This window comes from Neolamprologus brichardi, chromosome 12 (assembly GCF_056152115.1).
Source record: "Neolamprologus brichardi isolate AB-2024 chromosome 12, ASM5615211v1, whole genome shotgun sequence".
Taxonomy (NCBI): domain Eukaryota; kingdom Metazoa; phylum Chordata; class Actinopteri; order Cichliformes; family Cichlidae; genus Neolamprologus; species Neolamprologus brichardi.
Window position 1 is genome coordinate 30,550,450 of NC_142115.1, and position 13,708 is coordinate 30,564,157.

Here is a 13,708-nt window from a genome sequence, read left to right on the forward strand (position 1 = left end):
GGAAATGTTCGAGAAGGAAACTTTTATAGAACACTATTACTGAAATTCCGAGATTTAAGACAGAAAACCAATAAACAGACCAGACTAAAGGAAATGTAAACACACTTGAGGCAAAGTAGGTGATGTATATACATGATTCAACTACAGAGTTACATGTCAGTAGAGTTAAAGAATATATTTAGTGAATAAATGAGTCACATGGTGATATTCTGTGATATTACATTTAATGTATACTAATTTTATTTATACTATTATACTATGAAGTAACTTTTTTTTTTTTATCACTGTGGTTACAACGTGATGACCGAATATCCAAGGATCCTAAAAAGTCCAGACTTTGTTCCCTCATTCTTCAATTATTCAAGCTACAGTCAGTGTATACAGGCTCCTGCAGTGAATAGTTAGACTTGTTTATCATCGCCCACATATTGTACAGCTGCATTTTATGTCCTTGCCTGTAGCTATAGGTACTACATAAGTTTTCTATGCAAAGACCAATCAACAAATCTTGGTATATGTCCTGGAGAGGAATGCAAAGTACAAAAATGTATTTTGTTTAATATACACATGTAAACAAATAAAAGCTCTTAGGGTCCTGTTGGTCTTGTATACTAGGCTTTCCAGGATCCATGTTTGAGGCACTGAGTCATAGGCTTTCTTGTATTTAATCAGGCAGTGCACAGGTTGGTGAGCTTGATCTTGTAGTCTTGGGCAACAGCTCTGTCTACAAATAGCTGGTGTTTTCCCGCTCTGGTACACTGCCAATTCCTTTCTGTGCCCAGCTAATGTATTGAGCCATGTGCCTGTTCTTCTTAGCCGCTATGATGCCTGACAGGAACTTCCATGTGATAGTAAGGCAGGTTATACTGGCCGGTAGTTGAATGGGTCCCTTCTGGGAGTCTACTAGACACTAAACATTGCTGTCCTTCTTCCATATCCGCAACCATTATTGCTCCTTGTCCAGCATTGGCGGGGCTGTTCTCATATTATTCCCCTTCCACTGAGAGTACACTTCTCCTACCTCTCTAGTAAACCTCTTCAAGCAGCTGGTGAAAGCTGTGAGTCTTTGTCTGGCAATCTTCAGGTAACGGGCAGCTTGGTGTTTCTTTATCGCACTTTTCTGCAGCTCCGATAGTTGGCTAACATCCCTCCGTGCCATCTTGATCTTGGCCTCTAGTCTCTTTCTCCATGGATGGCACTGTTCATCTTATCTACTGGCTGTTCATCTTATAGCCAAGCATCTCAGAAATCACAGGCGCTGTGGTGTAGATCAGCTGGTTGGTTTCATTGATGGTCACAGTAGGGATTGTCTGCAATGCTGCATTCACATCTTCTAGTAGACCTACAGATGGTACTTCACTTAGGGTTTGCTTGTAAAAGTTGTGACTAGTCATAATTATTTGCAAACATTAAGCATACAGCATTAGCCGTTTTATTTGAAAGAAAAAGTCAACATCAGTAACTTTGCATCAAATGTAAATGTACGACAAAAACTTCTCTGTGTGTGCTTGTTACATAAGTGACAAATGTATAAAGACATGAGTATAAGGACAAGTTTTTCCATTTCTGCCCCCTATATATGATGAAATGAATTTGCTGCATGCATTTAAATGGCACTAACAAAAGGCATCATTGTGTGCACGTTGCACCTGGTATTATCTGATTATATCTAGCTGGACCTGCCACGGCCCGTGGCTCGGCATCCAGGGAGCCATGGGAGGCTGCGGTGGCCACACCCTCGGGCTTGGCCGCCTCCAAATCACCTGCGTCTCATCTGAGGCAATCACCGGAGGACTACTTCAGCCAGCTCTGACGGCTTCTCCTCGCCAGTCTGTAAGTCTCCTCCAAGTGTGACCAGCATTCTGCGTGGAAGCCTGTGCCCTGCCTGTCATCCTGCCTGACTGCCTCCCTTCCTAGGATTCCCTTCACGGGCACCTCTCCCCTCCAAGCTTCACGGTCCTGCTCCACCTGTAAGCCTCGGCAACTTATGAAGTCTAGCTGTTCATTTCTTGACAATCTGCGTGCTGTTAACCGTGTCTCCCCTTTCTGTTGCAGTTTCCCCACGGTCCCGATTACGGTGCTCCTGGGCTCCACGCTCCTCGTTTCCCCCCGTGGCATGAGCCTTAGTTTTTCGTTTCCTTAACGTTGTAAAAAGATTCTTCAGTTCAATAAAAACGTGTACATAGTTCTGAGCTGCGGTGTGTGAGTCTGCTTTGGGGTCCTGTTACCTGAACACTCCGTGTTCTGTGACATGACCTATCCATCCTCATCTTTACAGTTTCACTCATCACTTTCCCTCTGGTCGTTTGTCTTTCTCCTTTCCTCCCTCCCATTTACTCGCTCCAACACGTTCCCTTCCTTTGAGTTTTTGTGCTCCTTCTGCTCATCATATTCCCCATTCGCTTTGTTCTGTATCTTATCCTCCTCCTAAACTCGGTCCGATTGAAATCATTCAGGCATCAAATCCCAATAGCCACTTCTGCCACAGAATCAGTGCAAACAAACAGCTGCTGCCAGTATCAGTGCACAATTATTGTCTCAGGATGTGTAATTCTGCATGGAGTTTGGTTTTGCAGTATTTATATGGTCAAAACAAAACCATGTTGAGTCAAAGTGTGTCCAACTGCACTTCACAAAACATGACATTTTTGACTGACCAGAAACATACAGCCTGGTGTCTTGGAAAAATCTAACAACTGAGGTTTATGAAATAATTCAGAATTATAAATGGCAAAATGAATAAATGAGCTTAATCTGAGACCAGCTGTTCCTTGACAGCAGATCACAAGTCAGTATTAGATCACCACTGCAAGTGGCTCTATTTGACTCACAAGGATGTGTCGAGTTGATAAGGTGACCAATTAACACTCACCCTGTCAGCTTCGCACCCAGGGGACCCTGCCTTGATAAGAGGCCAGAAGAAAAAAAACACAAAAACATAAAAAAAGACCACAGAGATAGAGGTAGATTCAACTAATTTTCTTCTTGCTGCTCTGTTTTTAACTCTATTGGCATTTGTACATGAATTTGGTGGGCTGTTTCCATTTCTGACTTTGATTGAGGTTAGCTGGCTGACAGACTGAGAAATAAACCCACATACACACACTCAGATATATAATCAGACATTGACAGGTCCATACACCAGCGTGCCCACACTCAGGGCACATACACGAACACCTGTTTAGTGCATGCACACACACACATACACACACACAAATTGCTCGACTTCAGTGTGAATGCTGCTCTTCAGCGCCCACACAGCCAAGTCGTCATTATGGCCCTCTGAAACCCAACCCTGGAGATAATGACAGCCCAGGAGGGAGATTACCCCCCTCCTCCCCACACAGGCATCTACACTGTACGCCCACATCCACACTACAGACACAGAGATGAGTGGAAATAAAGGGAAACACTTACATAGACAGCACAGAAGGGCTTAATACTGTTGCACCGTCGCACATTGAACAATTTGCATTTGCGTACAGACAGAAAAACACCAAAGAATACATTCACAGTGACACTTGGGCACTTCTCCACAATAAATGAGTTCACATCCAGGCACAAAAAAAGTACGGTTTTAGTATCTGGCTTTTGTCTCCCCCCAGTCCTTTGCAAATCTAAAACACGACTACAACAAAGCAGGTTCCAGTAAACATGAGCAAGTTGAGCAATCTCATCTAAATTATGCCAATAAAAGTGAGTAGCAATAACTCTACATGCATGTGACAACACGTCTAACCAAAAAGCCATTTTTGTGGATTAAAACTCTAAGAATGGTTTGCAAGATAGTAATCACTGTAGAAGATAACACAAAAACAAAACAGATTACTAATATGTTTTGTTTTTGGCAATAAGGCCATGAGCACTGAATGGCCTTATCGCCATTATTTTATTAATATTTCATTCACTTTGCAACAAACTGCCCCCTCCCCTTTTATGTGCTTCTGATAACCCGGTGCCTTGGTGGACTCCCTTAGTGATGTATCTATATTTGTTGCGTTATCTCTGCATCCCACTGCCTTTAACTCTAACAGCACATCATGACAAATGAAAGAAAAACAGATACAGAAGGTCATCAGGACAGCAAGGTGCTGATTCCTCCCTCTGGGAGGTAATTTGTTTCCAGGCTTCAGACTTCACAAAGGTTCAGCACAGGAAATAGTCAACATCTCAACCCATGAGCATGCAGAAGATCATCAAGCTAGAAAAAGCATGTCCCCAAGGCCCAGTGACATCATCTGTTTGAATTTCCACTCCAGAGATCAGAAAATAGGGATTACTCTGCACTGGCATAAGACAGTATCAATAGCAGTGTACTTTTTGGTGCTTTTCCTATTGGTTTCCTGTGTATATGTACACGTGTATCTATGTACTTTACAGCTGTTGTTTGGATTTGGTTATCCTCTGTTTTTCCTGGCAGGATTTGTGAATTACGTGGCTCTGTGAAAACACCAAGAATGTGCATGCATATGTACACACACACACACACACACACTAAGGCATACATGTGCTGGTAGCTAAGCAACAAGCTCTAATTACCTTCTGCAATTCAATAATGTTCAGCAAAACATTCATTTGCAGGGGAACAGTCTTAAGATCCATGACACAGCACCAATACGGGAAAAAAGATAAGAGATATGTTATCTAATGACTATATTGCCATGTATATTTTCCATGTATTTCCATTGTTAAACATACAGCGAGATATATTATACACAAGTTGTGCATTATCTCACTTTCACTCAAACGACTTGTTTGTGAACATTAAATGGCTAATGCAGTAAGGGAAACCTCTGCGCACTCTGGGAAAGCACACAGGAACAATAAACATGTATGCGTGTAGTGGAGGGTGGGTTGTGGGGGTGGGGTGGGGATTGTGTATTTTTCTGATGCTCTAAATGTTATCTGTAGACACATGCCTTGCATTTCTCTCTAAAAACATAGTGATGGTGTTTAACTGATAGGATCCCCAGTGACACTAGGCAGATGAACAAAGAAATAAAATGATAGGTAGTGGTATACCAAAGCATTTGCAAGTTATCTATTCCAATTCATTAATTAAGACTTGGTCTGGCTCATTGTGAGCAAACGTCAGTTATTGAAATCTTATAAACCTCAGAAATCAAACAGTACTGACAAAAAACCAAAAAAACACATTGTAACTTTACTTCACTTAAATAGCAGCTCAGACTCTCTAGTGACAAACTGTCCAAGTCTTTGGATAAACATCTATCTTTTTACTTTGAACCAGAGCATAATGTAAGTGAGGAGGAAAATATAATGGGCATTACTCAAAATGAAGTGTTAATCAAAATCAGTATCTGTGCAGCAACTGCCCCTCTACATTGATAGGGAGTTTGTTTTCTGTCAGCAGTTGTTATGCTGTGATTACACCAAGCAAAGCAAAGTTTCTTTGTGGCCAGATTGCAGACAGAGTTTATGCAGCAAAGCAAATTGATATACAAATCGAGGGAAATCAGCATTTTGCAGGAATTACAATATTTTAACTTTGGAAGAAAAATTGCTTCTCAGTATGTCCCTTAGAGCTGGGATCATCCTGATGCCGACAATGAGAAATTGAAAACTAATTTATTGACTGTGTTTGTGGGCAGCTGGAGCTGTCTGATTCAACTGTCTGATTCAACTGCACTTCTAGACAAAGATAGGGAGAAAAGGAGTGGGCTTGGAGAGAAGTGAGTGAAATTATAGGACTTAATGGTAAGTTCTGAAAAAATGTTTCTGATTTAAGCAATCAGTTGTACTCCTCCTCCTCTGCCTTTTGTTGGATGTTAGGGGTGCAAATTTTTTATTATGCGAATACACCATGAGAGGTCATGTTCACCCACGTAAACACTGTTCATAATTGTGGGCTAGATGTGATTGCCACCTTCAGCTCCATCTGATTTGTCCAGGCAACTGCAGTATCAACTGGCAGAATGTCAGATACCTCCAGATACCGCAAGGGTCATGCCATTTAGTGTGTTTTCAGATACAGCATCTGCTGTAGCCTAGCAAAAAAAGCTTCTTAAGTCCCCTGTCATTCCTGTTTCTTTAAGCGATTTTCACTCATTGTCTGAGAGTGTTTGGACACCTTGTGAGATAACATTGTAGGCAAAGCATCTGGTTTTAGTCTTTGCTTATAACCATCAGTATTCATAAGTCTTTTTCTCAAACTCAAATGGATCAAATGCAACAGAACAAAATACTGAGAACACAACCACACGTTGTTTGGAAGCTTCAGTGGTTCTGCTCCTTTTTCCTGTTGTTTTTAACAGGAAAGCTGTGAAAACTAGAAAACTAATATCACGTCCCTTCTCAACTACGAAATACAACAAAGCAGTGTGTGTGTGTGTGTGTGGGGGGGGGGGGGGGGGGGGTCGTCGTCTCCGTACTTCTTCATAGTGTGGAACGGGGAACTGGATTAGGAACTGGATTCACCTACAGCAGGAACACAGCTTCAACATCACTGAGCCGCAGTGCGTTGAGGATAAACAGTTATGGAAGCCTTCATATAAAGTCCCACAAATCGAAATAGTGAAAGTTCATTTTAACACACAAATCTCTGACAAATCAAAAGTAAGACCACCATACAAAGCTTTGGCTGCCAGTTTCCTCTTTGCAAGCCACTATACAACGGACTGCTGATCCTTTAGTGAGATGCCTTCATTTCAGCACCATGGAGAGCTCCACAGCACTCAGCCATGCCTGAGGCTAATTTTTCCCCTCTTGGGTAGCAAACAGCATCTGTTGGTGTGCCTCTCCAACCGCAGCGATAACTGTACTCCCAAACACTACAGCACTCTGGTGACTGTAGCGCCAGTCAAGGGTAAATATATATATATATAATTATTATTTTTTTAATTTATTTATTTATATACTTAATCCAGCTATACCCTGAAAAACACAAATCTCGTTACAGCTGTTACAAGTACAATTTTCAGCTAATTGTATTTTATGTGATTTTCTTATTTCAGTAGAATTCTGGCCAAAATAGTATCAGTTTGCTCAATTTATTGTCATTTACTCTAGGAGAGACTTCTTCTTAATAAAGACTGCAAGATTTCAGATTCTTTGTTGTTGTTATTGTACAAAAAAGATCCACAAAGCGCACATCCTGCCTGGGCAGTCTCTCACATGTCACACACACAAACTTAAAGAGAGCTTTTCATGCTACCTGTCATCATTCTGAAATGTCTGGTCCCCCAGCAGCAAGTCCCTGAATCGGTAACGAGGTGGGAGCGGAGGCACCCCTGAATCCACATCGGCCATCTTGAGAGCTGAGATGTCCAGAATAACACCAGAGTTGCTGCTGTTGTTTTTCTGCACGGTCTCAGTGGATGGCCTGCATGACGAGAAAGAGAGCAGTGACATTGTTAATATAGACGCTGGCTCTAACTGAAAAAGCATATTACAAAGGTTTAAAAAAATATATGAGGAAAGTTATGGTTGTATAATGCACTTGTCTGCAATCACAAAGGTGGTTGCTCAGGGGAACAATGACAAACATTTTACTGTAATGCTCACATGCCAATTTATTCACATGGGACAAAAAGGAAACCACAGCAAACAGAAAAGGCCCATTATCCATTCCATGAAATCCCAAGTAAACACGACATGCATTTATGAGGATGACACACTGAGCACAACTGATAATGACAATGAAGATTCTTGACCAGCTATTAAGCTCTTGTGCCTACAGTCCAGTGCTGCTAACACAGCTGAGAAAACAGCTTAAGAAGAAATGGTTTGCAATGGGCACACAGACCCTATTTTAAGCCTAAATCCTGACATGGATAATAATCTAAACCCTGTAACTTGATGCAACTGACTTATTTCACAAACATCTTGTATTATGTATTATTGTATTAAAGGAAACATACAAACATGCATACATGCATTATTCAAAAAGAAAAAAAAAAAGGCCCACCAGAGGAGGAAGGGAACAACATATGAATATGCAACCTATTTACATTTTACAATATACATTATTGCTGCAGCTGTGACATTATTGGTCATTCCCAATAAACATTTCCCTGGTCACATAAAACGACGGGCGAATTAAAAACTACTGCAACCAGAATGTCAACAGTTCAAATCCAGACATTAAAAATGAAGCCAGAAGGATGATGGTTTGTTGCAACAATTGCTGAGAAGTGTATATTACACTTAGTGTAATATTACATGACACCATTACCTTGACTAATACTATTTCACATCAGCGCTCTCTCACCAGCTCCACATGCAATATGTTTCAAGGAAAGGGAGGAACTAGAAGTAACTAATGCAGCTTTAAATGTCAGCACTATGCAGTAGCCTAATGACTCACACTGAGATTAAATGAGATTGGTGCAAATAAATTAGCTGAAGTAAATTGTTTTTCATTTTTCATTTCTCTTGCACCTATTGTCATTTATTATTTTACTTTTTAAAACAAACTCTGCTATTTTTTTTTATTTATTTATGGCAACTAACAGGTGGATGCAAGCTGTAGTCAGCACTTCTCTCCAAGGCTTCTGCTCTGCTAATTCAAGTCATGGACTAGAGCTCAAGGTTATTGTGGTTGTGGTGGTACTTTATGCTTTATGTAATAAATTGTCTAGTTTTCTGTTTGGCTGACTGCATTTAAATCCCATCGAATTTATGAATGTAGCCTGCAAATGAATCAAGTCTCCATGAGCTGCTAACTCAACACTTAAAGCTCTTGGCCAAACACTTTCATTTCAAGCACCAAAATGACTCAAGGAATGCAAAGAGCAACTTGAAAATTCAGATTACATTTTGATAAGGCAATCTATGGAGCAGTAGTAGTGGAGGCACACTACAGGTAAAAACCATTTCCAAAGAACAATGTGCATTTACACAAAATTAGGCAGCTGTTTTTTTCCAATATAGTGGCTAATTATTGTATGCGTTTCCACCTTGTCACACAGTAACACATGTAGAGAAGTTCTTCAGGAAGTTACCTGTCACCGTGGGAGCTCGAGGTTCGGCGTGGAGGGTTCATCACTGGCTCTTACAGGGGGTCAATGACGAATGAGAGCGAGAGAGAGAGAGAGAGAGAGAAAAGGGAAAAGAGAGATTAAACAACACTTATAAAAACTCTCCTCTTAAGACCTTTTGAAAGAGGTCGATCACATCCACTGCCTGTTTCACAGCTTACACGCAAAGATCAGTGAGCACTCTCAAACTTTCTGTTTTTTTTACATAGAGCAGGATTACACCAACACATTTGTGCAAGGGTACAGTTTGATATTACCGAGTTGTCCCTCTCCAACATCTCCACTCGATGGTGCTTAACTTTTTTATATTGCATCTTTTCATAAAGTGGGAAGCAGCAAGTGGGTTAATCAGCTACTATCTGCATGTGTTTATTAAAGGCACCCTAGTGTACATTTTAATCTTTGCAATAGTGAGGAGGGATTCCCTCGTCAAGATGCTGTTAGCACATTTTTTTCTGCCCATGAAGCAAAACAAACAGATGGAAGGTCATTTCAGAAACAGGACAACGACTGTTCTTAAATACATACAGTGTATGTACAATATACCAAAGCTTCATCTGTCTGGTTGAACAAGATGGGCATCCGTGTCTGCACTCGCATCATATTTTTTACATTTCCAGCTAAAAGATAAACCTACTTTTTGGTTTATTGCTAGACTGTCTACAGAGGGAAAAATAAGTGGGTAATACAGAGCTAAGTGTGTGTCTGTGGTTTTCATACTACAGTGTGGGCAATCTTGAGTGGGCTAATAGCAACCAGAGACATGATCTCCCTTATTAACAGTGAAGGCACAGTCCCCCAGAAGGGCAGACAGAGAAAAGAGAGAGTACGGTGGAGAGGAAAGAAAGCAGAAACCAGAAACAAAAGGAGGTGAATGCAGAAGAATAAAGAATATAGTACTCTCAATGTGTTCTTTACTTTAGGAGACATCAGAAGTTAAGAAGAACTACATGACAAGATAAAAGAGAGAGAACTGTACATTCAGCTGTGCAAGTAAAATTAGCACGTCCCCATACAGTATAAAAGAAAAAAAAATACAGAGCCTGTGACCTCTGAGAGCTCACTTAATGGAGGAGGCAAAGTGACCACAATAAAAGGGAAAAAGAGTCGCTTGCGGTAAGAGAGTGTTTCCTTTTAATGGAGCGAATGCCGTGGATTCAGACCAAAGAGAGCAGATGGAGCGAGGAAAAGCATGTGCAGGGAAGGCATAAAACTCGTCTTTAAATAAATAAATAAATAACAGGAACCGGGGCGAGAAGAAGACTAAAAAGAATCAAATTTGACTTACAATGGCTGTAAAAATCTGCAATCGTCTTCTTCAGAATTATGTATTTCAAAAGGTCAGATGAGACTAACTGCCTTTCAGATTTCAATGCAGAGACCAATATCTAGACATAATGCTCAGCACAGTCTGCAAGCAAAAAAAGGAAATCTGTCATTAAAACCATCATCTGTGAAACATAGTTATCAAAATTCCACATTTGAAAAAAGTTTGTTAGTGACAACAAAACTTTTAATTAGTGGAAAAATGGGGGGGGGGGGGGGGGGGGGGGGGTTTACTTATTAAGGTGTTGGATGATTGAGCCATCAGAATTGACTCTTCAAACGTTTTTAACCTCCACGGAGAGGCAGGACACCAAGATTTCCCCAGCTGATGTTGCTATTCTAAAGCAAACTCACATTATTTTCTGACTCAATCAAGGCATTCAGTGGCCCCTATGAATGAGGGTAATAGAATCCCGGAAGAGCCCACTGAGCATCAATATAAAGCTGATAACTGTATTGATTTGCAGTGATGAACAATGGCAGAAAAATGCTCTCCACCACAGCGAATCAGCTCATCCTCACTGCAATTACCAAGTGTTCAGCTTTAATACAGGTACAATTAATACAGACATACATAGAGCAGAAATGCGGTCATGATATTTTCATGACAACCAAAACATCTGCATTTACGTCCACCACAGATGTTATGGCAACACAATATAAATAACAGAGAAAATAATAATAATCTTACTTCACGGTACAGCATCTGCCACCAAAGCTTTACAATAAACTTGATGATATTCGCTGAACACATAGGTGCATCTGTACCCTGTGATTTCCTGTTAACTTCGTTTACCTGGCTGTGCTCCCGTTTCTGGCCGAGGTCCCAGCATCTTAAACTTAGGTTTGATTTAGATAATCTCCATTCGCTCTCCATACTGCACTGCGTGTGCGACACAGGATGCTTCCCAACAACAAGTACCCGCGAAAGCTCTGTCATCACTGGAAAGTGACAATTGCAAGAGTTGTGGGGTGGAAGTTAGCTCCTGTGATCAGAGGTGGGAAGAAAAGGGATCCAACAGTGAGCTTTGGGGGTTTAGTTAAGTCCCATCAACCCAAAGAAGGGTCTCCTGACGGCAAAGCGCGAAGCCTGACTTGCTAACTTCCTGCCATTACCATTATCACATGTACGCGATTATGGCACACCTGACATTAAACGTAAATATTCATGGGCGAAAAAAAAAGCAAACAACCGACTGACTTCCTTGTCGCTTAGCAACAACTTTGTTTGCCACTGTTGCCGAACTACATTTCGTGGCGGAAGGAGGACGGACGTTAAGTTAACGATAAACTTGCGCTTGTCTTTTTAATTAGCTCGCAGTCCCCTGTAGCCGTTGTCAGCTGCTGTTATATAACAACCCTTGCCCTCAGAATCACTCAAAGTACAGCTTCTCTTCGCTGTTGTCTCCTGCCATGTAATGTCTGCTTACGCATATGAAGTAACACATCAAGTAAGCGCGCTGTCCACCGGGTTTCCACGCTGTCCGGACAACATCATCCTCATCCTTGCTTCCCAGGACACAGCGGGTGAGGGGCGCTGATTTCCTAACCTGAAGTCACCACCGGTGCCTCGCCACCTACCGGACAACCTTGGAATAATTCGTCGTCTGCCGAGGAAACTGAAGCGTTTAATGCTGACAGGAAATTTCTAATTTAAAAAGAGCTTTTAGTGAAATGAAAAAAACCTAATAATAGATTCTGCAGTTCTGCGCTGTCACGGTTATTCCCACCCCAAATCATGACAGCGCAGAATTCTTTTAAAGTTATGTCAAGGCAAAAGACTGGCTCTTATTTATTTATTTTTAAGAAGTGGTATTTAATGGGTAGTGACAGATGTACCTATATATCCAAACACGTTTGTTTGGAGAAAAAAAGTGCATTAAAGTGCAACTATTCTTCTACTATTATATTTCCACTACCACACGATAAATTGCATGTGGGGGGAGCTTTACTCTTAGCTGCATACTGGTCAGGAAAAGACCAAAACATCACAACAGTCCCCAAAATTATTAAGTTATTTGTTGATCCTTATAATTATCAATATCCAGCAACATTTTATGGAGCATATACACAGCATGTGTAGAGTCTTGGCAACTTACACTTGCATTATCTTCCTACAACACACAGGGAAAAATTACATACATAAATGTATATATGTATTTCTGTTAAACCATACCTGCAACAGCTGCTCTGTCCTCTGCTATTTGCCTCACAACTGTCCCCCTCACATTGAAGAAAATATTCATTCTGTGTGCACAGTGGCACGACTGGGGAGACACCGCTGGTTCCTGTGTGTCTGTGGAAAAGCCGCGCTACTCTGTGCGCGTTCCTTGTGCTGAGCCTCTCCACATTTCAGCCCATTATTCTCCAGGGGAAAGAGCTCTGAGCGTCATCGTTTTAAAGCCCACACAGCCTCTTATGCTTTCCCATGCCAGCAGTCAGATCTCACTCACTCACTCACTAGTCTCGCTAAGGATCTTGATTCCCACAGATTTTCTTCTCCACTTGATTTGTCTGATTTTGTTGGTTTACACTGCAGCAGGCACTTACCCTTCCTATCAGTGGATGTTTACACAAGCTTAGTGATTAAATATGGTGAAGCACTTTATTTACAGTCACTGCTGTGGGTCATTTACAGTCATTTCCCGCATACTTTGAACAGACTGAGCCACATGATTAACGTCTACATAAATTTCAAAGATGTCTCCAGCTTATTGAAATAACTCAGAAAGGAGCTGTGATTGGTTACTTTTAACACACTTCACATGAACCATGCCTCATTGTAAGACTAACAACATGCGCTTGCTATGTTTTTACCTCCAAATCCGTGCCTTAGCCATGATTTAGCCATGACTAATACCTGTTACTCCACATTAATATTTAATTAGCAAGCTCATGAGTTAAAATGAAATCATCTTAAACGGTGCTATCCCTTGAAACACTGATTCACTTTGTCATATTATGAGCATTTTTGTGATTGTCTCATTTTTACTTGATTGTTTTTTCTTTTTCAGAATTGCATAAAATCTACATTTTAAGTCTGTCAATCCAAAAGTTAACCTATTCTTGAAATCTGCTTTCTACAGTTTCATCTGTTTATAATTTCTAGACAACAGACATAAAAGATCAAAACTGGGCAGCATGTGATGTGCTTTAATTTTAGTTAGCTTTCACCATGTACTAATGCAGGTATGTCTCATTTTGTAGCGAACTCCTCCATTATTCATTTATTCTACTGCCTTTACTTGAACCATATTGCAATGTGTCCCTGAGCCTACATCCATTAGGCTATTTTTCTCGAACACTTCTGTCCTGCTCATATAATATGAGTATTGTTGAGTCTCAGCGCAGTGCAGCCACTCTCCCACCTGGATGCTTACTCT

At 40.9% G+C, this 13,708-nt stretch overlaps 1 protein-coding gene across 14 annotated transcripts in view; it reads right to left on the reverse strand.

Annotated features, from left to right (window-relative positions):
- kcnt1b (potassium sodium-activated channel subfamily T member 1b) overlaps nt 1-12,645 on the reverse strand; it is a 73,577-nt gene extending 60,932 nt beyond the window's left edge. For 9 of the 14 annotated variants that reach the window (XR_015719863.1, XM_087849339.1, XM_087849332.1 and 6 more), the window contains exons 1-3: nt 12,502-12,645; nt 8,964-9,012; nt 7,175-7,342 (exon numbers count right to left, since the gene is read on the reverse strand). Coding sequence is in view for 13 of the 14 variants with exons in the window: in XM_087849339.1 (XP_087705465.1) it covers nt 7,175-7,342; nt 8,964-9,012; nt 12,502-12,571 (287 nt within the window). In the remaining variant the exon portion in view is untranslated. Of the gene's footprint in view, nt 1-7,174; nt 7,343-8,963; nt 9,013-11,121; nt 11,985-12,501 lie in introns of those variants that run through there. The other 5 variants (XM_006803844.3, XM_006803842.3, XM_006803840.3 and 2 more) reach the window with 3 other exon arrangements.
- Between the last annotated feature and the right edge of the window lie 1,063 nt (nt 12,646-13,708).